Source organism: Leptodactylus fuscus, chromosome 5 (genome assembly GCF_031893055.1).
Source record: "Leptodactylus fuscus isolate aLepFus1 chromosome 5, aLepFus1.hap2, whole genome shotgun sequence".
NCBI classification, from domain to species: Eukaryota; Metazoa; Chordata; class Amphibia; order Anura; family Leptodactylidae; genus Leptodactylus; species Leptodactylus fuscus.
This window is the reverse complement of record NC_134269.1, coordinates 8,575,003-8,601,333: the sequence shown is the minus strand read 5'-3', so window position 1 is coordinate 8,601,333 and position 26,331 is coordinate 8,575,003. Positions and strand designations below refer to the sequence as shown.

General features: G+C 46.2%; 1 protein-coding gene and 1 pseudogene across 1 annotated transcript; both read right to left on the bottom strand.

Annotated features, from left to right (window-relative positions):
• Positions 1-26,331, bottom strand: part of LOC142204380 (NACHT, LRR and PYD domains-containing protein 12-like) — a 997,553-nt pseudogene that overhangs the window by 770,331 nt on the left and 200,891 nt on the right.
• On the bottom strand, positions 27-15,443 carry FIS1 (fission, mitochondrial 1). The gene is made up of 5 exons (XM_075272390.1): positions 15,334-15,443; positions 2,522-2,654; positions 2,206-2,282; positions 2,014-2,119; positions 27-388 (listed from the first exon to the last, which is right to left on the bottom strand). The coding sequence occupies exons 1-5, from the start codon at positions 15,376-15,378 to the stop codon at positions 294-296; spliced, it is 456 nt and encodes a 151-aa protein (XP_075128491.1). The 5' UTR covers positions 15,379-15,443; the 3' UTR covers positions 27-293.

Below are 26,331 nucleotides of genomic sequence, written 5' to 3'. Positions count from 1 at the left end.
GACAAAAAGCTCTTAGAACACACATATAGTATAAGTAAAATATAAATTCTATTTATTCAGCTTGTGCAATGTAAACCAAGGAAAGCAGCGATAAGAGGATCAACGCAGAAACATAGGCGAAGGCTGGGTATCGATGTAGTATCCATGTCAGTGACGTTACATAAGAGGTCTTCTTCTGCGAGTCCGGTGGCCAGGTCTGGATTTAGGGGCCGTATATTCCATTATAATTCTAGGTGTGATTAGTGACCGATAATAAAAACAAAGGCCTTGTGTAGCAATGTTTTTTTTTCCCTTTATTTCGACTTGGAAATGGCCAAACCGATGAGGCCAGCGATGCCGGCAACTCCCAGAGCCATTCCGCCAACGATCGCCATGCCGACTAAGCCCTCTAAAAGAGAAACAGAAGAGGTGAGAGCCCTTCCTTTCTTCACTTGCTCATCTTCAAGTCTGACATGTCCCTGTCACTTCCTTCTTCCTGGTCTTCAATACAATGGCTGATCTTCTCTCTACACACCCAAAACAATCACATCCTTCCTTTCCTCCTGTCTGACACGTTCCAGCTCCCTTCCTTAAAGGGTCATCCAGGGACACCTTTTACTTACTTAGTGCCCAGAATCTTTACGTGCTGAATCTTGGGGTTCTGGATTAGTTTTGTGCCTGGAACCAGCAACCGAGGCACTTCTCTTTCCTCTCCTGTATACTATGGAGGCTGGCTCTACTATCATAATGATCTAGTCAGACAGGCCCCATAGTTCGGGGAGAAGGAGGGTGGACTCGGGAAGCTGGTTCCGATAAAGTGACCAAGTGTCGGAACCTACCTGGAAACCCAGTGTTGGGCATACATAGAACCTGGGCCAGAAGTTCCAGGATAACCCCTTTATGCCAACCATAATCATTACAATATTACTGGATGAACCCACTGTTTTTGATTGAGCTAGCCGACCATCTATGGCATATGGGGTCCTGGTAACTCTCCCCTTGATAAAAGACATTCAACCAGCCCAATCCTAATGTCCTTTGGGAGATAAGTCACCATTTGAGAAGTCTGACAGGGACTTCCACCCCTCTCCCATTCATAACACATGAACCGTTCGACTGAGCTATTGGGGTTGTCCAAGATAAAAACATTGGACTGTTTGGGTTCCGACAGTTGATATTCTGTTGATCAGCTGTTCTCTACAGTAAATACACAGAGAATGGAGCAGAAAGCAGACAGTGCTGTGCTGAGCAGCTTAGGTCCCATTCAAGTGAATAGGAGGTCATCTGCAGTAACCTGGTCTGGCCACTACACAGAGAACAGCGCTGTCTGCTTCCGGCTCCATTCTCTGTATCATCCACTGAGAACAGATGATCGGTGGCCATGCTTCTTAGTCCCTTTCTATTGAATACATTTTCTTCTGTTAAAATGGTCATCTAATGTAAAGGAAAGTTGGCAATCTTGAGAGGATTGGTTTACTAATGTGCATGCTTGACAACTCTGCAAAGTTGGCTTTTGGAGACCACAAAGCTCTGCCAGCTCCGCCCACTCACGGTTAAGCCATGTCCCATTCAAGGTTGTGCCACATTTCCTTTTTTTGGTTTGTTCCAAGCCCATTTTTAATGGGGTCAGGCCCTTTTTTGTGATGGATCGGCACATAACAGAGCCTGCCGGCCCGGGGAGATCTCCGTCTCTTTCAGGACCCTCGGAGGTCATCACTTGTAGGAGCTTTTTAGGAACATTGGCAACTATCTTAATATGTATGGAAATAAGTGGTCGCTCTTCTGACTGTCAAGCTATCAGAACAAGGAAGGATCAGGCACACAAGATTTCAGGATGCCCTATACTTTGTTCCCACTGGAGATATGTTCCTCTCCCCACTAAAAACCACAAGCATGCTCTGTACATCCGGAAGTCATGAGGTATAGTTGTATGGGGATCTTCAGTCAATGTTAGCTAACCCTTTACCCCACAGTCAATTCCCCTCCCTCCATTCTTACTCCGTGTCCCACCTATGGTTCAGCACCCCCCTTTACCTTTCTGCATCTTCTTCTCTATGACCTGCTCCAGTTCCAGAGCCTGTGTGTTCTTTGGTTCCTTACTGAGAAGGGTCCTCACGTACTTCAGAGCCTTTTCATATTCCTGAGGACAGAACCAGAGTCATCACCTATCGGGCATCCCTCGGTAACACTTCATCTATTCCTAAATCATTGATGGTTCACACTTACCTTTAATCTGTGGTGAGCCACGGACAAATAAAACAGATAGTCCCGCTGCTCTTCTTTACCGCCCTTTGGTAAAAGCTCTAAATAAAAAAATATATATAGATGTAAATTCAGGACCCTCTTTCACACAGCCCCAAAATCAGGACATTTTTTGGGAACAATTCATTAGAGTTAGTCTTCAGTTGACATTCGTATACATCTGCAGTATAAATGACACACGCAACGCCTCTCATACAAGACACCACACAAGCTCTACAACCATGGACTGGACATTTGCCCGAAAACCCCACAAACAAACCACATCAGTTCTTGCGCTCACCTTCTAAAAGCACGACCCCTTTCTTGATGTCCTCAGTGTACTTGCTGCGGATTAAACACCAGGCGTACTCAAACTGCGTGCTCTTGCTCAGTTTTCCTGCGGAAAGTTCGGCCAGATACTTCTTCTCAAATTTCTGCAAGGGAAATGATAACCGTAAAGAAGAGTCTCTTGTGGACGAGTTGGAACACATGGTTTAATATACTGATGCCCTTTCCAAAAGATAGGTCGGGTTCCAACACCCAGACCCGGCACTGGTGAATCTCTGCTCCTATTCATAAGAGAAGATAATCCTTTAATAGTCCCACAGTGGGGACATTTCAGTATGTTACAGCAGCAAAGTAATACAGATACAGGATAATACACAGTAATATATTACAGGACACGCATATGCCGAGAAGAGAAGATATACTAGGAGTCCATAGCAGCTAAGAAAGAAGGAAGACTTCATAGTCAGTCATTAGTTCTCTGTGCGGAGTGTCTTCGCTTGGTCTGATGTAGATTATACAGCCTGGTCGCGGTTGGAAGGAAGGACTTGTGATAGCTCCTTCTCACACTTGGGGTGAAGCAGACAGTCACTTACAGTGCTGCCAAGTCCCATCAAGGTCTCATACATGGGGTGGGATTTGTTCTCCTGCATGGAGGTCACCACAGACAGTATCCTTCTGTCACACACCACCTGTACTGGGTCCAAGGGGCTCCCCAGGACAGAGCTGGCCCTCCTGATCAGCCTGTCAAGTCTATTTCTGTCCCTGGTTGATATACTGCTCCCCCAGCAGGCCACGCAGAAAAAGATGGCTGAAGCAACCACAGAGTTGAAGAAGGCCCAAGAAGTGTCCCCTGGACTCCGAAGGCCCTCAGCCTCCTGAGCAGGTAGAGTCTGCTGTGGCCCTTTCTGTGCAGCGCCTCCAGGTGGTCAGCCCAGTCTAGTTTATTAATGAGGAGCACACCCAGATACTTATAGGTCCTGACTATCTCAATGCCTGACCCTTGGATCTCCACCGGGGTCGGAGCACTTCTCCGTTTACTAAGGTCCACCACCATCTCCTTGGTCTTCCCAGCATTAATCCTGAGGTGGTTCTGCTGGCACAATTCAACAAAGTCCAGGTTTAAGTCTCTGTATTCCCTATCGTCGCCATCAGTGATAAGGCCGACTATAGCAGAGTCATTGGAGGACTTCTGTAAGTAACAGCTGGAGGAGTTGTGCCTAAAGTCAGCAGTGTACAGTGTGAAGAGAAATGGGGCAAGAACTGGACCTTGTGGTGCCCCCGTACTACAGATCACAGTGTCAGACACACAGTCCCGGGCTCTCACATACTGAGGGCGGGTTGTCAGGTAGTCTAGGATCCAGTAGGACAGGTGATGGTCCACACCATCAAGGTTCAGCTTCTCCCTCAGTAGTCCTGGCTGAATGGTGTTGAACGCACTGGAGAAATCAAAGAACATTATTCTCACAGTGTTCCCGGGTTTCTCTAGGTGAAAGAGAGCTCTGAAGAAGGTGGATGATGGCGTCATCTACTCCAATGCCCGGCCGATAGGCAAACTGGAGGGAGTCCAGAGCGGAGCTCACTAGGGGGCGTAGGAGTGTCAGGACCAGTCTCTCTAGGACCTTCATCAGGTGAGATGTCAATGCTACAGGTCGGTAATCATTGTAGCCCATTGGGTTGGGTTTCTTTGGTACTGGTACCACACAAGATGTCTTCCACAGTTGAGGTACCACTCCCAGCTATAGAGAACTCTCCAGCGGCACCTCCATCTTCTTCAGGAACGGGTCTTCTTCGCGTCTTCTTCCAGCGGTGGCCTCAAACTTCTAGGCCTCGGGCACCTGACTGTGCATGCCCGCCGGCCACAAGAAAATGGCCGCTTACAATACTGTGTAAGCGTCCATTTTCTTGTGGCCGGCGGACATGCGCAGTCGGCTTTGCCCTAAAGGTAGGAGAAGAATAGCCTTTATTAAGCTGCCCAAGGCTATTCCTATTTGTTGGAGACAAATATTTTTCTTGTGGCCGGCGGGCATGCGCAGTCCACCGCCAGAAGAAGACGCGAAGAGAACCTGTTCCTGAAGAAGATGGAGGCAGCCCTGGAGAGTTCTCTCGCAGCAATGGGGACGCCCCCAGTGCTGTTTTAGCTCTGTTTCAGCTGCTCAGAGCAAAGTCCGGGTGTTGGGTTTCCACCAGATATTGTTTGCACTGTGACCATGTTAGCTGATCAGTGCATGGCCTTGGAACTGGATCTCCACCAATAGGATAGTGATGTCTAGTGCCCAGGATAGGCTATCAGTTTGGAAAACCACCTGGGGGGTCTAGAAAACCCCTTTAACAGGGAACTGTATTACCAAGCTAGTCTACAGGTGATTCAGCCTCATCCTGTAAACTAGTATGACAGACATGTCTGGCTTGGTTCAGAATTTGGCCCCGGGTGGTGACATTTATCTGTCTATGATGTGTCCTCTCTTGCCATTTAGCTCTTCCTATACCTGGAGGACAATGTTTACCGTCTTTGTTCTGCGAGATAAATTCATCTACATAAGTGATAAGGTGAATTAATAAAGAAAAAAAAAAAAGGATTAAGGCAGAAACTGCAGCGGAGGTGACTCAGAGGACGCGATCGGAGGTCAAAATATGTGAACGGCATGTCTATCCTATGGTGACATGTCTTAGATCGATGGTGACTCAACCGATCAACACCAGAGGAAAAAAAAAATGTGAGAACTGTCTCCTTCCTGATGGGCAATTCCCATAACAAGGTATGGGTGGCAGCCAAGGGAGTCAAGTGGAACGTCTCCAATGAAATGCCATCCACAGCCAGGAGAGGTTCATGGCCTGTAACATAAGGAGAAACTGCAGAAACAACACATTTCGGGAAGGCTTGAGGAACGCTTGCGGAGGACCTGTTGGTGAAATGTTACATCCGAGACATTATAACTCAATGGACTGGAGAAGCTGCTGGACCCATATCTGAAGATATCTGAGATTTACAGAATTTTAGCGTTTGGGGTTTCTAAGCCACTTCAGAACTAGATCATACAACTTGTAAGAGGAAGGAGCGAATACTCCCTTGGAAAACGCCATATACCCACCTGGGATACAAGTGCCAAAGTGCAACTGGTGGAGAACTAACGACCTACATCGAATTCTAATGGTGGTCAACTTGGCCAGGCACAAGGAAGATGAAGAGCCACATTGTGCTAGTGGTCGGCAGGGGACATGGGTAGCATATTCTGTCAATAATAAATCCTCTTGACCTATAGACACGTGGCCAAGTGTACACCCGAGGGGCTAATCCGTTTTCAGTGTCATGAGACTATTGGAGGAGCCATCCAAATGGCCCAGGAAACTGCAAGTTCTAATGAATTAGCCACATGGGTCCATTAAAATGGTTGCCTGAATAGATCCATTAACGTCTATGGGGCAGTGCGCAGGCTGCTAATGCAAGAGCTAGGGCTCGTTCACACAGGGCAAGAGGGGGCGGATTTTGACACCGAATCCGCCCCCTAACCATTGAGGTCTATGTAGAGCGCTAGCTTCCTTTTTTCTGTGAGCGGTATATCCCGGCTCATGGAAAATAGAAGCGAGCTGCCCTTTCTTCAGGCTGACTCCGCAGCTGCTTCAGCCCCGGCGTCCGCCTTGCGGCAGCACTCTCTATTCGGGGCCCCTTTATTTGGGCCTACTCTGGAGCGGGAAGCTGCGACAATCATGGCAGGCGCATTTTGGTCCTATTCTGACACGGCTTCCCGTATCAAAATCAGGACCAAAATACGCGGCCCCGTGCGAACTAGCCCTTAGAGCACAGATCTGACCAAGAACAAGATCTCCATGGAATCTGTATGTTCAATGTGTGGGATTTCTCCAGAGAATTCAAAGTATGAGGCCTACTTAAGACGGTAAACGATGTAACGCGCTACAAAATACATTGGCGCTATAAATCGAGGGAACTTATGAGGTAGATAATAGTGATTTTTTGTTACATTGGGTTGTGGGAAATATTAAAGGGCCATTTTATAAAACTTTTGATTGGAACAAGAAACCAATAAAGTTTTGAACGCGACTCTGAATATAACTAGAGTAGAAGTCAAGACAGGAAGTGAATGACATGTGGGCGTTTTGCATATCCTTTGAAGAGTTAACAGAAGATGAAACGGCGCACGCCTCTTCTCTCCGACACCGCGGTGTTGTGATCCTGTCGGCACAGAAATGTTTACACAATCTTGTGACAAGTGTCTGAACACACAGATTTGGCAAGAGACACCGAAGTGTATACTCAAGGCGAGAGCACTTAGCAACTAACTACAAGAAGAAACTTGCTGTCCCGGAGAGGACATCTCTATCTAGGGAAGTGCGGAAGGCAAAAACAGTGATGGAGGCCGCGGTGAGGGCAATGGGGCATGGTTATACGGGACAAGAATACCACAATGAACTTCTCGCCATAGTGCCACCTTGGCTTAGTGATGCCTACCGATGACCTGTACTAACCAGAAACAAGACCCTATACCGGTCTTCAGTGGTCTACCACCTCTGTATAGGAAGGGTTATGGACCTCTCTATAGTCAAATATGATGGAGACTCCTCCCGGTCACTGCCAACATCCAGGAACATGACCTCATACCAGTCTTCGATGGTCTGCCATCTCAGTAGAGAAAGCGTTATATACTTTTCTACACTCAACGATGATGGTGATCCGCGATCACCACCACTGATCAGAAAGATGACCCCATGTTGGTCTTCAGTGGTCTGTCACCTCTGTATAGGAAGGTTTATGTTTCATGGCGGAAGGAGATGGTGATTTCTCGATGATGGACACCGACCAGAAACAGACATGTTTTAGTAGTGATGAGCTGACATGGGCGTGCGTGTAATCGGCTGAACACCAAGGGGTTAAATGTTTCGAGTATTCGATGCGTTTAACCCCTTAACCCCTTGGTGTTCGGCGGATTACACGCATTCCTATGCTGGTGAGGTATTCGATCGAATACTACTCGCTCAACACTAGTTATTAGATTCGGGCTGTATTTGGGGGCGTATAATGGGACTACAAAAAAAAAGGCCTAACCTCCAATTCTGACTCTTTCCACAGCTCGATTCTTTCCTAAAGGGTCAGACAGAAGTTACAACGCACAAAGATGGCAGCGACTGAATTCCTATAAAAGTGAATATGTAAGAACCTATTCATCTCCGAACACTCCTCGACAAGGAGATTACACCACCGAGAAGGCCACGCCGAAAGATTATGTAAGTCGAAGAAGTAGCAAGAGTCACCAAGCCCTGGAAATTCTGACATTTCCTAGCTCCAATCTGTGACATGTGGGAGGGGCATAAAAGCCAGACTGAAAGCTATATGTGAAGGCCACATGAAACTTCAAAAACTGGATCAGGTGTTGGGTGATGATGCAATGTCACCTGTTAGTCATTGTGTCACAAACTCAAAGTGAGAGAATCCTTGACCTGAAAGACCTCGGTTATCACTCCGGCAGATCAGTACGCAACGTCAGCGCCGGTCAATGTTGTGGATCCCGATAGTTACAAGAACAGCGACAAACTGCAAGAAGAGCACGTGGTGTGCGGAGGCGAATGTCCATGAAGAGTCCTACACAAGAGAATGTCACAAAAGTCCTACTCCCAGGATTAAAGGGATCCTGTCATTCAAACTCAAGTTTTTTCTAACACGTAGGAATAGCCTTAAGAAAGGCTAATCTTCTCCTACCTTTAGATGTCTTCTCCGTGCCACCGTTCGGTAAATAATCCGGTTTTCATCAGTATGCAAATGAGTTCTCTCGCAGCACTGGGGGCGGTCCCCAGCGTTTAACCACTTCAGTACCGGGCCAATTTGTGGTCCAGGACCAGACACATTTAGGTTTATTTTGTTTGTGCGGTTTTGAAGTCTGTAAAATTTTTCTCGTATGTCTTAGTCAACTAATTTTTGCGTCTTTTTTCGGGGACACATAGGGCTTTATTTTTATTTTCAAATGTGTTTTAATTTTTTTTTATATCCATGAAAATATAAAAAAAAAAAAAAAATATAGGAAGGAAATTGTTTCTGGTTTTCAATTTATTATTATTTTTTTATTTTATAACACAAAGTGTCACTGAAAAACTTTATAATATAGTTTTTCCTCTCCATTACGGTAATTTTTATTTTGTATGGTGTCGTCGGGGGTGAGGCTATAACCTTTAATAACGGCGTTTTATTAGCGTATTTTTTTTTTTTTTACATTTTTTTAAAAACTGTTTTATTATATTTTTATTTATTTTTTTCCAGATTGTGTCCCCATAAGGTGATAAGGAACCTTTGGGGACATCTGATCACTTATTTTTTTTGTACTGGAGGCTGATTTCTCTCCTATAACTGGAGCTGCTACATTTAACCCCAGTTGCAGGAGAAATCCAGCCTTCTGCACGCTGTATACACAGCTTACTGAGCTGATCTGGGGTCCTGTAGGACCCAGCAGCTTTTGCAAGACTCTGCTACCAGCGGATCACAGTGACCGCCGGGTCAGAGGGCAGCTGAATTAAGGCAGCGTCCATAGCTGTGTATACAGCGCTCATTGATCGAGATAGCAGGGGAGGTAATAAATCTTCCCTGCCATCTCTCTGGGAGCTCCAGCTGAAGTTACAGCCGGCTCCCATTGAAAGCAGCTACACGATCTCCGTGCAGCTGCTGTGTTCTGACTGGACGTACTGGTACGTCCTGTCAGAACAAGGCAACCACTTCCTGGACGTATATAGTCTATGGGCGGTCCGGAAGTGGTTAAACAGCACTGGGGGCATCCCCAATGCTGCGAGAGAACTCTCCAGTGCCGCCTCCTTCTTCAGTAACGGGTCTTCTTCAAAGTTCTAGGCCTTGGGCAAAGCTGACTGCGCATACCCGCCGGCCATAAGAGAATGGCCGCTTACACAGTATTGTAAGCGGCCATCTTCCTGTGGCCGGCAGGCATGCGTAGTCGGCTGCCAAGGCCTAGAAGTTTGAAGCCACCGCCGGAAGAAGACCCGTTCCTGAAGAAGATAGAAGCGTCACTGGAGAGTTCTGCGAGAGAATTCATTTGCATACCGATGAAAACCGAATATACCGAACAGCGGTGCGGAGAAGACATCTAAAGGTAGGAGAAGAATAGCTTTTCTTAAGGCTATTCCTACGTGGTAGGCAGAAAAAAAAATTAGTTTTAACGATAGGATCCCTTTAAGGTGAGGGGTGACATATTGTACAGCAGGCACACTAGATCAGTGTTGTATTGATTTGGTCACGGACCCAGTGGTGCGACCATTTCCCAAAGTGTCTCAGGAGTCGTTTTTCAGCAGGACGACCCCAGGCCACGTTACTTGTATTTGTGTGGGTGGCGTTCAACATCTCCGGACTTGTCTCCCAACGAACAGATCTAAGGTCGGAAACTTTTTTTTACCTAAATCTGGCCCCAACTCCACAGCTCAGAATTGTATTTGGTGGTACAATTCCTACAGAATAACCCTGCTGTACGTCCGGGATCTCCTATACACGGCAATGGGCAGAGTACAGTGTATACATCGACCTGTGTAAACGAGCTCTTATAATCACCATCTAATGATAAAAAAATAAAAACAAACACAGGAGACAGTCAGCGCACCTGTCCCGAGCCCATCAGATAACCAAGTCTGGAGGAGTCACATGTCACAAAAACAATCCCTGGAGTCCTGAGACAGGGATGGAAAGCTCTAAGAGGCACTAAGAGGACGGCATGCAGAACTTTCCATTAAATGCCAAGCACTCTAGCGCCATCTCCTGTCACTTAGAGGAACTGCATGCAGGATAGTTTAACCCCTGCAGCTACAGTAAAATTCAATTTTTGCCTCCCTTATTTTAGTAGAATGTTTCAAAAGGGATCCTATCACTCAGACACAATTTTTTTCTAGGTACCACGACGGAAAGGCTACCTTTCGTCGTCTTCTCTGCGCCGCTGTTCACCTACAATCCTGGTTCTTGACGGTATGCAAATGAGCTCTCTCGCAGCACTGGGGGCGTCCCCAATGCTGCGAGAGAACTCTCTCCAGCGCCGCCTCCGTCTTCGTCAGCAGCGTCCTCTTCCTCTTCTGGCGGAAAAATGGCCACTTGCCCAGTATTGTAAGCGGCCATTTTCCTATGGCCAGTGGACATACGCAGTCTGCTCTGCCCAACGCCTAGAAGTTACAAGCCACCGCACGAAGAAGAGGATGCTGCTGACGAGGATGGAGGCGGCGCTGGAGAGAGTTCTCTTGCAGCATTGGGGACACCCCCAGTGCTGTTTGAGCACTGGGGTCCACCCCCAGTGCTGCGAGAGAACTAATTTGCATACCGACAAGAACCGGGATTGTAGAGAAGACGATGAAAGGTAGGAGAAGAATAGCCTTTCTTAAGGCTATTCCGACGTGGTACCTAGAAAAGAAAAAATTGTGTCTGAGTGATAGGATCCCTTTAACAGATGCTGTGGATATGGCGCCCGGTACATCCCCCCCATTTCCCGTATGGCGCTATTGCAGGAGCCGTCTATTATCTGACAGTCGGGAGGCTTCTTAAAGCTCCAGGCCTCTCATACTATAACTATTGAGGCTTGTCCAGACTGCAGCACATTGGCATTTACGGTAATTTATGGGACATGAAATCTAATCGCAGAACGACGAAAGTCGTTTAAAAAATAAAGAAATACCGTATTTTTCGGACTATAAGACGCACTTTTTTTCCTCCCAATATGGGAGGAAAATGTGTGTGCGTCTTATAGTCCGAATGCAGCGTGCGCAGCGTCTGTGTCCCGTCTGTGTGAATGAAAAGAAGAGCAGCACGGTGCCTGCCTGCTCTGCCCCTCCTTCCCTGTCTGTGTCGCGTGTTTGCAGGAGCGAGATCTGAGAGGCAGCGAAGTAGGGGCGGGCCAGACAGGTGAAGGAAGCGTGGTTTCAAGCTTGCCGAGAAAACCACGCCTCTTTCACCCGTCTGGCTCGTCCCTCCTTCACTGCCTCTCAGATCTGGCTCCGGCAATGAAACCACACAGACAGGGAAGGAGGGGCGGGCCAAACGGGAGGAGGAGGCGTGGTTTTCTCGGCAAGCTTGAAACCACGTCTCCTTCACCCGTCTGGCCCGCCCCTACTTCCCTGCCTGTGTGGCTTCATTGCAGAAGCGACATCTGAGAGGCAGTGAAGGAGGGACGAGCCAGATGGGTGAAAGAGGCGTGTTTTCAAGTTTGCTTAGAAAACCACACCTCCTTCACCCGTCTGGCCCGCCCCTTTTTCTCTTCTTACATAGCTTCACTGCAGGGTGTCTCTTTCCATCCATGGATGAGATTAGATAGAATAGATAGACAGACAGACAGACAGATAGGAGATAGATAGATAGATAGATAGATAGATAGATAGATAGACAGACAGGAGATAGATAGATAGATAGATAGATAGATAGATAGATAGATAGATAGATTAGATAGATAGACAGACAGATAGGAGATAGATAGATAGATAGATAGATAGATAGATAGATAGATAGATAGATAGATAGATAGGAGATAGATAGACAGACAGACAGGAGATAGATAGATAGGATAGATTAGATAGATATGTTCAAATCACCCCCATAGCCCTACAATACATATAAAACAAAAACATTACTGTGAAACACATACACATTTGGTATCCCTGTGTCCGAAAGCCCCCGGTTCTATTTACATTGGTGAAATATTATATTATTAGGTTATTAAATATTTCACCAATTTTTTTTTCCTTAAAATTTTTTTTTTCCCTATTTTCCTCCTCTAAAACCTTAGTGCGTCTTATGGTCCGGTGCGTCTTATAGTCCGAAAAATACGGTATATAAAAGTTTGATTGATAAGAGGGGAAAGAAGCATTTTTATACAATAAGACATTATAAAATGTCTTTTATTCGGTTGTCCTATTGATATATAAAAAGTTAATGATCATTTAACCCCTTCCTGCTCTGTACTATCCTACTAATATTGTAAATGTGGAAGTTTGTGTTTGGAGGTTTGTTCCTCAATCGCGCAAAAACGGCTGAAAGTATTTGGATGAAATCTGGCACACAGATAGATTGTAACCTCGATTAACACATCGGCCACTTTTTATCCCGGTAAATGACATGGTTTCACGACTGTTATGAATTTATGTTCACATACTATATTACACTGCTCTTATCTCAGCTTCTGATAAAGCCAGGTCTGTTATCTCTCTGTGTAAACACTTGGCTAACCCTCAGTGGATTCTTTACATGCATTTGCATATTATCTGATCTGCTCCAGGCAGTGCTGACACACTGGAAGGGAAAATACCTTTAATACACATTGGCAGTTTGCTACTTTTAAACATGCTGGGAAAAAGAAAATCTAATTTGTCGCAAAATTCTAAAACAGCAACAGCTATGAAGGAGCCAAAAGTCACAGAGTTATTCTCAAGAGGAGCTGAGGGGGATCATCGACGCCAACAACATGCTCATTATATGGTGTCCCAGCAAGCTGCTGAGGTGCTGGAACAATCACAGGCACGGTGTGAGGAACAAGTTCAGCGGCAGACCAGATTGAGAGCTTCGGAAATGCTGGAGCTGGCAAACCATCGACAGCAGCAATTTGCTGAATATAGACGGATCATCGACGCCAACAACACGCAGACCAAGTTGCGGGCAGAAGCTAGTAACAGTATGTGACTGCAGTTGTTTCCGATCACAGGCCCGATGGCTATGACACCCGCTGAGCTCCTGAGTGGGCGCCATTTTTAAAGTGCTAACATTTGCCATACATGCGTTTACTGGACTGCGGCACGCAAGCGGTACAACACCCAGGATCGGAGTCATCTCCGGGTGTTGCAGCATGGTGACAGTTAAAGGGATTGTCCAGCACTTAAAATTAATCCTATCCTAAGCATAGGTCATCGGTTAAAGATCTGTGGACGTCCAACGCCTAAGACCGCAGTGGATTAGCAGGCTGAAGCAGCAAGTGACTGGACTGAGCTGCAATACCAAGTGCTGCCACAAAGCAACGTACGGCGCTGTGTTTAGTAAGAAGTGAGGAGGCCGCAGCAATCACCGAAACCCCTTCAAACTCCTGACCAGCTGTGGTCCCCACCGGTCTGTAACCACTGACCTATCCTGAGGGTAGGCCATCAATTAATAAGTCCCAGAAAACCCCTTTAATACCCCGTGCTGATGGAGCCCATGAGCTGGCACCAGGTATACGAAGCAGAGCATTAAAGGGGTTGTGTCATTATAAAACCCCCAGCCATAAGGAGAGTCGGCGCCTGACTTAGACCCTCTGCTCCCACCATGTGATGCTCCATTGGTGTGTTGGTCACTTCATTCAAAGAGAGGGTTTCGGGCCGCCACTCTCCCCCATCTGGTGGGGCCAAGTGTCTAATGACGAAACCCCTTTAAAGGGTTAATTCCTGATTTTAAAAAAGTCTATTTGGGCCTGCTGTAGTGCTGAGCCAGGGACTGGGGTGACGGTCATGGTGCAGGAGGGGAACAGATAAGAAAAGACCCCTCGGTGGCCTCACATAGACCTAGGTGATCCATCTGAGAGCCCGACAGGTACCGGCCGTCACCTACAACCCGCACCTTGAGACGCCGAGGAGGAAAACCGGTCAGAAACTACAGTCAATAGTGAGCAGAGCGGAGCAAACACCCTTCTGGGATTGTGGGGGAGAACCTCTGAACACAGAGGAGAGTCACACAGCTGCCGCGTGCGTACATGAGGGGTCACTCTACATCTGCCCATTATAGGACTTGTGTTCTGCAGTTTTAGCAGTTTGCCCCTCTGCAGGTCCTCTGTCTCTCTCAGTTCTCCCTGAGCTGCTGCAATGTCCTATAAACAGAACATGGAGAAAACAGGAGACTGCTCCATTAGGCCGGGTACACACGGGGTTTTTTTGAGCTGGAATTTGACGTGGAGGCCGCCTCAGATTCCGGTCCAAAAACGTCTAGCTGCGACTGGATGCCGTCATCCCGCTCCGGGATGGCCCAAATGAGTGGGCCTAGTCGGAAGGAGGTGTCACGAGGCGGACGTCTGATCCGCATGAAGAAAGAGTGATGTCGCTTCTTTGACATGACTGACTCCCACTGATTTCAATGGGAGGTGGTTTTTTGAGCCGGATTCCGCATCAAATTCTGGCCCAAAAAAACCGCCTAATTGTGACTGAGCAGCACCGTACAGGCCTGTCCTGTGTTACCGCTGCAGATAGTGGTAAGTTCTCTCCGCTAAGAGGGGAAATAGCGTATTTTGGTGCTGATTTTGACGCGGGTAGCCGCACCAAAATACGCTTCCCGCTCTGGAGTAGGCCCAAAATGAATAGGCCTAATCTGGAGGGCGCTGCCGTGGCCTGAAGAAGGGCAACTTGCTAGCGGTCTCAATAGTCCCGCCCTGGACTATTTGGGTTTGTTATGACACTCAGGCTTTCCTATAGGGGTGCTCATTAAAGGGGTGGTGTCCGATTAAAGGGTCCCCCAGTGAGCAGTAGGATAGAAGACCCAAAATCTCCCCAAAATCACCTTGTGATTGGAGCGCCGGTCACATGATCACGTTGTGGCACCTTCTATGCCCCATCCTGGTGGGGGAGCCGGTGACTGGACACGTCCCCCTGTCCTGTGGAGATAAGGGCCCATAATGGGACAATCAGGCAGGTGAAGGTGACAGCCATTCCCTTTAAGGCCGACCATGCTGCTAGTCACCCAGCTTTCCCTAAAGCCAATGACGTCACAACAAACACCATCAGGCACCTCGGTTACGCCCCCCCCCCTGTGGGCTACATCACTGGCTATACCTGGTCTCCCCATGACGTCACCTCCCTACCATTACGTCATCGCCTTCTTCCCCCTCTACTCACCACTAAATCCTCCACGGCCACCAGGTCATTGAGCACGGCTTCCATCCTGAGCGGACTGACGCCTCACACCCGCTGCTTCCCGTCACGAGACTCCCTGACTCACAGCTCCGCCGCGGCCATCTTAAGTCAGGGCAGGCGGAGCCGCCATTTTAACTGTGGGCACCCCCCTCATGTGAGCGGTGTAGAGAAGAGAAAGCGGAAGGGGAAGCGGACATGTTTCTTACTGGCAACCCCTCCCCTCCAGCGCTGCGTCATGACGTTAGGTAGCCACGCCCTATTTAAAGGGCTGTTATCATCGCCATCACGTTAACCCTTTCATCACCAGACGTTTATTGCTGTATTATGTCATTGAAAAGCTCTCCCCATTCCCTAAAATAAACCCCTTTTCATCAGATGTTTTACAATGCAAATTTAAGAGTAATGTAATAATAATGTAATAAAGATAAGTTACTGTTATGTATTAAAAAGAAACAAAAACAAATCAAAGACGACGGATTTGCTGGTTTTTTTCCACTCTGCCCCCCCCCCTCCCAAAAAAAAAAACCTATAGAAAGTAATGATCAAATTACATGTACCAATAAAAACTACAAATCATCCCAGAAAACAGAAGCCCCAACACATTTAGGCCGGGGCCCCACGGGCAGAAACGCCGTGGGATAAAATTGCGACGTTTTACAGTACATGCAAAGTCAGTGGGATTCATGTGAATCCCATGCCCACTTTGCGGAAAAAATTGCAGCACGGACACGCAACGGTTTCCAAAACCGTTGCGGTTTTGAAAATCGCAGCACGTCAATTATATCTACGGAAACGCCGGCGGCTTTTCTATAGCTATAATGGTAACAGAAATTCCGCAGAGGAAAACTCTGTGAACTTTCTGTTCAAAGCGCTGCGGGGAGAACCACAACGCGTTCACGCCGCGATTGTTCCCGCAGTGCTTTAGTGCGGCGTTTCCGGCCCATGGGGCCTTAGGGTAAGTTCACACGGGGTTTTTTGGTCAGGATTTTGATATCTGCCTCCGTATCCTGACCATAAAGACGGTTCCCATTGAAATCAATGGGAGCCGCTCAGTTCTTTTTACCAGGAGTCGGTTTGTTCCGACTCTTGGAAAAAGAAGCGGCATGCTCATTCTTAAGGCCGATTCGCCTCGCGACATCCACCTGAAGACCCTCCCTCCTGACTAGGCCCATGCATTTGGGAGGGGAGTGCGCAGCTGGATGCCATTGCAGTGCATCGGCACCACTCACAGCGACCCGTATTTTGGACCGGTACCTGGGGCGGTGAACTTTTCCTAACATGGGCTCCATTTACGTTGCATTCAGCTGCTCCGCCTGTTCATCAGATCCTTTGATCCACAGGATCGCCTCTAGCTTGATGTTTCTTCTTTCGTCATACATTGGGCGTTATTTTTATGTCATTTTTTTTTTTTTTTTTGTATTTTTGAATCTTTCTCTTATTTTTATTATCCAGAAAAAATGTAACCCCCCCCCCCAAAAAAAAAAAAAAAAAAAAAATGTCTTTTTTCACAATTTTTAAATTGTTTTTTTTTTGTCTTTGATGTGGTAATTTTTATCTCAGGCAAGGCCGAGGTTAGAACCTGTGATGTTGGTGTCATGTTATTTTATTTTTTTATTTTGTTCTTTCATATACCCTGATGGTTTCCATCTCTCTGGTTTTCATCAAGTGTTGCAGCTACTGGAGACTCCATGAATGTTCGGTGCTTTGACCCCTCCCCGCTACCGTGTGACATGTCATATTATTATTCTCAGATGCACTTTTTACTGTTTCATGACATGAACCATGAAGTGTCAGGTTTTCTTGTTGCGCAATAAGTCATGACAGAGAAAAACAACTATTGAGGGAGGGAGGAACGTGAGAGGAACATAAGGCAGTGTCATCTCAACGTCTCTGCATTGTCACCAAAGATCTTGGAGTAACATCTCCACATGGATCCGGACTCTGCAGGTGGGTGGCCGTAGAATAATACGCAGTAGTTGTGGACAGGGTGTTGGAAGCTTTGTTTGCCACCAGATAATCTATACGTCTGATGGATATATGTCTATGCTATACAGGATATATCAAGGATTCGGAAGTTGTCCAAACCCAACCTCAATGGCAGGACACATCGGCACTATCCCACCAGGTTCCTCGTCCGCTGGTTCCCCCAGGACTTGAGTGCCTTGTAGGGGTAAGATCTAATCTATGTGATACTTAAAATATACATATACAGTGCTAAGGTGGAGAGTATTCTACCTGGGGGATGGGATGGGGTGGTGGTGGGGTCATAAAGTCATCATCTATAATATGACACTGTTTTTCCTTTATCTATAGGTAGAAGAAGTGACCCTAAAAAATAAAGGTGAGCAAGTACAAACCGCAGCCCTTGTAAGACGTCTTTGGGGTCTATATTTTGTTCTGGATGACTTCATACAGGTTCTCAAGCTCCAGTTTTCTGATATACAATAGAGCTCCCAGTCAGAAGCCCAAAATGGACACATCAGTACCTATAGGGGATTTATTATTAAATCTCCGATCTAGCTCCTTGAGTGAATTTTAGCTCAATTCCATTAGTAGTTCCTACAGGTAGTCTGAGACCCCCCACCCCCCAACTCATTATTGGTCCACCATCGCACTATGGTCCCTTCAAACATCTGATCAGCAGGGGTCCCCAGTGATGGATCCCCACCGATCTCTTATCTTGAGAATAGGTTATGGATTATCGACTTTTTAAAAATTGATCGGCCAGCATACAAATCACCATATTCTAGATAATGTTGGTTTTGGACAATGCAGCGCCCATACCTGCTGATATCAAGAAAACACCATAGAGGTGGGTTAGGAGGTCCTGTACCACGAACCTTCCCTACATCAAGACTCCTACCCAGCCCATATCACATGACCCTCAAAATAGTGGCCTCGGGCAAAGTTTGTCCTTTAGTAAAATGTGTTAGCAAATGGCCAGGGTGCAGCCTGCAGACAGGTACTTATTTGTTTAGGCATTTATGATGGATCGTGTACCCTGAGGGGACGGCATGGAGGTTGTCAGACTTAACTCAACCTAACCTGAACTGCTGCAGTGGCGCACAAGCACTCCTACTTATAGAGTACTACCCATTGTATAAGACCCATCATAAAGCTGGAAATGGGTTGGCTCATACCAAAACTGTGCCCAACTTTAGCCATGGTAGTACATCCAGATATCACAAAGGTTCTGCCGATCCGAAAACTGTCCAAGAGGAGAAACATCAGCAAGTATGTGATACAACATTTCAGGAATAAAGGAGATGTATAGGACATCGAAAACATGGCTACAAGGAGGACTTTCTCCCTGTGGTTTACGTCATGGGCTTAACTACCTGGGTAGCAGCGGGGTAGCGGCTGCTACAGGGCCCGGGACAAAAAGATTTACAAACCTTGCCTCATAATAAGTGGTGAGTAACAAGTGCTGAGTAATAAGTGCAGAGTAACAAGTGCTCAGTAACAAGTGCTGAGTAATAAGTGCTGAGTAACAAGTGCAGAGTAACAAGTGCTGAGCAATAAGTGCTGAGTAACAAGTGCTGAGTGACAAGTGCTGAGTGACAAGTGCTGAGTAACAAGTGCAGAGTAACAAGTGCTGAGTAATAAGTGCTGAGTAATAAGTGCAGAGTAACAAGTGCTGAGTAATAAGTGCAGAGTAACAAGTGCTCAGTAACAAGTGCTGAGTAATAAGTGCTGAGTAACAAGTGCAGAGTAACAAGTGCTGAGCAATAAGTGCTGAGTAACAAGTGCTGAGTGACAAGTGCTGAGTGACAAGTGCTGAGTAACAAGTGCAGAGTAACAAGTGCTGAGTAATAAGTGCTGAGTAATAAGTGCAGAGTAACAAGTGCTGAGTAATAAGTGCAGAGTAACAAGTGCTCAGTAACAAGTGCTGAGTAATAAGTGCTGAGTAACAAGTGCAGAGTAACAAGTGCTGAGTAATAAGTGCTGAGTAACAAGTGCTGAGTAACAAGTGCTGAGTAATAAGTGCTGAGTAACAAGTGCAGAGTAACAAGTGCTGAGTAATAAGTGCTGAGTAATAAGTGCAGAGTAACAAGTGCTGAGTAATAAGTGCTGAGTAATAAGTGCTGAGTAACAAGTGCTCAGTAACAAGTGCTGAGTAATAAGTGCTGAGTAACAAGTGCAGAGTAACAAGTGCTGAGTAATAAGTGCTGAGTAACAAGTGCTGAGTAATAAGTGCTGAGTAACAAGTGCTGAGTAACAAGTGCTGAGCAACAAGTGCTGAGCAATAAGTGCTGAGTAACAAGTGCTGAGTGACAAGTGCTGAGTGACAAGTGCTGAGTAACAAGTGCTGAGTAACAAGTGCTGAGTAATAAGTGCTGAGTAACAAGTGCAGAGTAACAAGTGCTGAGTAATAAGTGCTGAGTAATAAGTGCTGAGTAACAAGTGCAGAGTAACAAGTGCTGAGTAACAAGTGCTGAGCAATAAGTGCTGAGTAACAAGTGCTGAGTAACAAGTGCAGAGTAACAAGTGCTGAGTAATAAGTGCTGAGTAACAAGTGCTGAGTAACAAGTGCAGAGTAACAAGTGCTGAGCAACAAGTGCTGAGCAATAAGTGCTGAGTAACAAGTGCTGAGTGACAAGTGCTGAGTAACAAGTGCTGAGTAACAAGTGCTGAGTAATAAGTGCTGAGTAATAAGTGCTGAGTATCAAGTGCAGAGTAACAAGTGCTGAGTAACAAGTGCTGAGTAATAAGTGCTGAGTAACAAGTGCTGAGTAACAAGTGCAGAGTAACAAGTGCTGAGCAACAAGTGCTGAGCAATAAGTGCTGAGTAACAAGTGCTGAGCAATAAGTGCTGAGTAACAAGTGCTGAGTGACAAGTGCTGAGTAACAAGTGCTGAGTAACAAGTGCAGAGTAACAAGTGCTGAGTAATAAGTGCAGAGTAACAAGTGCTGAGTAATAAGTGCTGAGTAACAAGTGCTTAGTAACAAGCACTGAGTAACAAGTTCTGTTAGTTTTGGTGCCTGATAGGCTAATTAGGCTCTCTAATATCAAGTGCGTGATGTCAAGAAGGAACAGGCAAGATGGTGTGATTTTGTGGTACTGTCTGCCACTGATTGGCATGCTGAATCTCCATCCATGCCTCCTTCTGCCTGACACCACCCACTTGACCATACAGAGTCCAGTTACCATATCAGGAACCAAAACTAACAGAACTGATTATTCAGGAATGATGGGGGCTAGAGAAAAAAATTCCAAAAGTACTGGAACTAGTGGAGGGACACCTACTAAAGGATGCAAATAACTGGAGTTACTGATGGTAAAAGGTCTGCTTTAAGGTGGAAGCTTGATCCACCATGGACTCTACTGAAAGACTACAGGTTCAGGAGCAAGTGGTGGCCTCTAGTTTTTGGCAGAAGTGAGATACTCTTGAGGAGAATTGTTCTCTATAAGGAGAGTGGTGGCCATTCCTGACTCATTGAACCAGGACATCAAATTTCCCCTTATTTTATGCAGGTATAGGAGATGTGGGCAGTTCCACTACACCACCCGTCACACAAGTCCACCAAAGCGACTAACGGGGCACCTGCCTGCCCAATCTACTTGTATTTCTAAAAGTTTAGCTGAAGAAGAACACACAACTTGCAGGTCACAGTTATCACTGGGCACTTTACTGCAGTAGTTGCAGGTTACAAGGGGTCGTCACATTAGAAAATAGTTTTTGGCAGTTCTCTGTCCTGGTCAGGAGTATCGATCCGTTGCAGCTCACAACTTCTATTGTGACTCTTTTGGTTTTGTGTTGACACATACTCTGTGATAGGACGTGGTTTCCATCACCTGACTAAGGTCATTGTTTAGCTTTCTTCGCCAGATCGAGGCAGATTTTCATCACGATAAAAGGATCAGAATGTTGCGGACCATCCGTCAATCTAAAGTTACAAGATCCTACGAGGAGGGACATGGTGTCACTGACTACGTTGTCTGGACAAGGTTGCTGCGCAGCAGGTACTCATGTAAGTTCTACACTGCCCCATTACACATACAAACAACTTGGATGAGCACGGTGTAATGTAAGGGTGCATTCACACTGAGTAAACGCTAGCTTATTCTGAACGTAAAACACGTTCAGAATAAGCGGCGTCTAAAGCAGCTCCATTCATTTCTATGGGAGCGGGGATACGAGCGCTCCCCATAGAAATGAATGGGCTGCTTCTTTCACTCCGTGCAGTCCCATTGAAGTGAATGGGGAGTGCCGGCGTATACGCTCTGGCATGAGCAGAGCTTGCCGTATACGCCGGCACTCCCCATTCACTTCAATGGGACTGCACGGAGTGAAAGAAGCAGCCCATTCATTTCTATGGGGAGCGCTCGTATCCCCGCTCCCATAGAAATGAATGGAGCTGCTTTAGACACCGCTTATTCTGAACGTGTTTTACGTTCAGAATAAGCTAGCGTTTACTCAGTGTGAATGCACCCTAATGGTTTCCCATGTGGCGGCGCTCTAGAGAAAGTAAATATTTATTGGCCAGTTACTCTACCGATTAGGGTTGTTCATGGTGGAAGACTGGACGTTGGGATAGCTATGGTGAACCCTTCCAACAAAGAATCTAACAATAGAAGACGACTGATGGCTAACTGCCTTCAAAATGGACGCTAAGACCAGAAAGTGGTTCAGATCTTGGAATGTAAATGCAGCTTTGTAACACGACAACCTCTGATCTTACCATTGGGCACAAGACAATGATAGGACTAGACCCCGTCTTGGAGGAAGACGGATCCTACCCATCCATGTATTTCATGGTTACTCATTCCTTTCCATATAATACTAGATTTTCCATTGTTGCCAGATAAAATAGAAGAGAATATCATTAGATAAAATCTGTGATGGTATATAAAGGTGTGAGCAGTATATCTTCTTATCCTCCAGCTAAAGGTCACCGTTCTTCCTCAGAACACCATTGGTTTCATAGACAGTTGGAGAACTTCTCGTCTAGTATGTGTCGCAATCCAGATGAAGCTTGGAGAGCCTGCGTTCACTGCCAAGCTGCTCAAATGCTACTCTGGAAATACTATTGAGGTGAGGAATAACATCTAAAGGCATTAAGGACAGCAGATATCTCATTGCTTTGTACAAATGCCACCAACAACTACCAAGAGGGAACCAGAGTAGTAGCTAGGACGCACATGGTTGGTCAAAGACACTCAACTGACTCATCCAGTCCACCTCCAAGGTTGGATAAAGGTTGAGAAGGCCTGTGGTGTACATGATGGGTGGTGGTAGTTCTCCTGGGATGCTTCCAGCTGGAGAGGATCTTCTCCTGTCCTGGGCCAGATGATGGTGGTCATGGGGCCCTGATGGTAAGTGCAGGAATGGCTCAGGAGGCAGAAGTGCAGTTGAACCAAATGATATACAGTGGGGCAAAAAAGTATTTAGTCAGTCACCAATAGTGCAAGTTCCACCACTTACAAAGATGAGAGGCGTCTGTAATTTACATCATAGGTAGACCTCAACTATGAGAGACAAAATGAGAAAACAAATCCAGAAAATCACATTGTCTGATTTTGTAAGAATTTATTTGCAAATTATGGTGGAAAATAAGTATTTGGTCAGTAACAAAATTTCATCTCAATACTTTGTTCTCTCTCCTTTGTTGGCAATGACAGAGGTCAAACGTTTTCTGTAAGTCTTCACAAGGTTGGCACACACTGTTGTTGGTATGTTGGCCCATTCCTCCATGCAGATCTCCTCTACAGCAGTGATGTTTTGGGGCTGTCGCTTGGCAACACGGACTTTCAACTCCCTCCAAAGGTTTTCTATAGGGTTGAGATCTGGAGACTGGCTAGGTCACTCCAGGACCTTGAAATGCTTCTTACAAAGCCACTCCTTTGTTGCCCTGGCAGTGTGCTTTGGATCATTGTCATGTTGAAAGACCTAGCCACGTTTCATCTTCAATGCCCTTGCTGATGGAAGGAGGTTTGCACTCAAAATCTCACGATACATGGCCCCATTCATTCTTTCATGTACCCGGATCAGTCGTCCTGGCCCCTTTGCAGAGAAACAGCCCCAAAGCATGATGTTTCCACCCCCATGCTTTACAGTAGGTATGGTGTTTGATGGATGCAACTCAGTATTCTTTTTCCTCCAAACACGTAAAGTGGTGTTTCTACCAAACAGTTCCAGTTTGGTTTCATCAGACCATAGGACATTCTCCCAATACTCTTCTGGATCATCCAAATGCTCTCTAGCAAACTTCAGACGGGCCCGGACATGTACTGGCTTAAGCAGTGGGACACGTCTGGCACTGCAGGATCTGAGTCCCTGGCGGCGTAGTGTGTTACTGATGGTAGGCTTTGTTACATTGGTCCCAGCTCTCTGCAGTTCATTCACTAGGTCCCCCCGCGTGGTTCTGGGATTTTTGCTCACCGTTCTTGTGATCATTTTGAACCCACGGGGTGAGATTTTGCGTGGAGCCCCAGAGCGAGGGAGATTATCAGTGGTCTTGTATGTCTTCCATTTTCTAATTATTGCTCCCACAGTTGATTTCTTCAATCCAAGCTGGTTGCCTATTGCAGATTCAGTCTTCCCAGCCTGGTGCAGGGCTACAATTTTGTTTCTGGTGTCCTTTGACAGCTCTTTGGTCTTCACCATAGTGGAGTTTGGAGTCTGACTGTTTGAGGGTGTGCACAGGTGTCTTTTTATACTGAAAACAAGTTTAAACAGGTGCCATTACTACAGGTAATGAGTGGAGGAAAGAGGAGACTCTTAAAGAAGAAGTTACAGGTCTGTGAGAGCCAGAAATCTTGATTGTTTGTAGGTGACCAAATACTTATTTTCCACCATAATTTGCAAAAAAATTCTTACAAAATCAGACAATGTGATTTTCTGGATTTGTTTTCTCATTTTGTCTCTCATAGTTGAGGTCTACCTATGATGTAAATTACAGACGCCTCTCATCTCTTTAAGTGGTGGAACTATTGGTGACTGACTAAATACTTTTTTTGCCCCACTGTAACTTTACAAGGGTAACAATGAACCAATGCAGATTCCTGGATGTAGTTGGAACCCACTGTGTGATGGTACTGGACTCGGGAAAGGGTTTATAAAGAAGTCCCGCTGTTGACCAATCTACCTGTGTATTATAAGGTCCAGGCCATCAGGTTTCGGGATAGTTCCACTTCTCCTCCACATTAAGGACTTCTCTCCATTAAGGGGTCTGACAGCTAGTAGTTGGTTGGTTAAACCAAGTTCTCCTACAAAGCAAAGGTATACATGCCCACAGTGGATGGATCCTAACCCGGGGGGTAGGATATGAACTGAATGGAAGCTGCAAAACAATACAAAAACAATATATACAGACAGTGACACATTACATTATACAGATAGTAAAATATAGTCGTGTCCACTTGGCTGATGGGCAGAGTCATTGTCTCTGTTAGTGGTCATGCTGCTCTTATTCTGCTGGTTGCGTTATCCATGGTGTCCGGTGAGCCGTATGGTTCTTTGATACCAAACAAAACAATACGTCCATAAGGTAGAGATGTATTTATTCCCTTGTATGACTATATGTGTTTGTGGTGAACTTCACTTCAATGTCCTGGTCCACCCACTGAGACAATAACCTTGACTTCTCCGCAGGTAGTCAGTATAAAGGATTCTTGTCCTGTGGCCACAATAACCAAGGAGGAAAAAATCAGCTCTTCAGAAATCATCTTCCAGTTTCCTAAAGACATGGAGGCCACATTGAAAGCTCTTATATTGGCTGCATTCCTGTTCATAGTAAGTTGTAGATACTATGGATGGCGTAGGCCTAGGAAATAAGAGAGAGGAGATCTCATACATGGAGATATTCCACAACCAGCTCCATAGTCAATAGGTCTGACCTGCTAAATGATCTCACTCATCCAGCACAGGTACAGGAGGGGGAGGGGAGAGAAACTCCGTCCTTATGATTGTTGTGAAAGAAATGTCCATCAGATCCTTCAGAAACTATTGTGCACGTGAGGCTTTACTCTTTGATGTTGACTCTCATCGCTTCTGCTGCTATCGATGATGTCTGCCTCAACAACCTTCATGCAATGTCAAGACCCTTCTAATAGGATATTCAGTGCAACAGCCCAGTGGAGCCTAGGACAATGACAGGCTGATACTTGGGGTGCAGGACAATGACAGGCTGATACTTGGGGTGCAGGATAATGACAGGCTGATACTTGGGGTACAGGATAATGACAGGCTGATACTTGGGGTGCAGGATAATGACAGGCTGATACTTGGGGTACAGGATAATGACAGGCTGATACTTGGGGTACAGGATAATGACAGGCTGATACTTGGGGTACAGGACAATGTCAGGCTGATACTTGGGGTACAGGACAATGTCAGGCTGATACTTGGGGTACAGGACAATGTCAGGCTGATACTTGGGGTACAGGACAATGACAGGCTGATACTTGGGGTACAGGACAATGACAGGCTGATACTTGGGGTACAGGACAATGTCAGGCTGATACTTGGGGTACAGGACAATGACAGGCTGATACTTGGGGTGCAGGATAATGACAGGCTGATACTTGGGGTATAGGACAATGACAGGCTGATACTTGGGGTACAGGACAATGTCAGGCTGATACTTGGGGTACAGGACAATGACAGGCTGATACTTGGGGTACAGGACAATGACAGGCTGATACTTGGGGTACAGGACAATGATAGGCTGATACTTGGGGTACAGGATAATGACAGGCTGATACTTGGGGTACAGGATAGTGACAGGCTGATACTTGGGGTACAGGATAATGACAGGCTGATACTCGGGGTACAGGATAATGACAGGCTGATACTTGGGGTACAGGATAATGACAGGCTGACACTTGGGGTACAGGATAATGACAGGCTGATACTTGGGGTACAGGACAATGACAGGCTGATACTTGGGGTACAGGATAATGACAGGCTGACACTTGGGGTACAGGATAATGACAGGCGGATACTTGGGGTACAGGATAAGGACAGGCTGATACTT

Excerpts from the sequence above, each read along its gene's own strand:
- FIS1 (XM_075272390.1), bottom strand. The coding sequence starts at position 15,378 with ATGGAAGCCGTGCTCAATGACCTGGTGGCCGTGGAGGATTTAGTG. Across the intron at positions 2,655-15,333 it reads TGGCCGTGGAGGATTTAGTG|AAATTTGAGAAGAAGTATCT; the intron begins GTGAGTAGAGGG and ends TTTCCCTTGCAG. Across the intron at positions 2,283-2,521 it reads AGGGGTCGTGCTTTTAGAAG|AGCTTTTACCAAAGGGCGGT; the intron begins GTGAGCGCAAGA and ends TTTTTTATTTAG.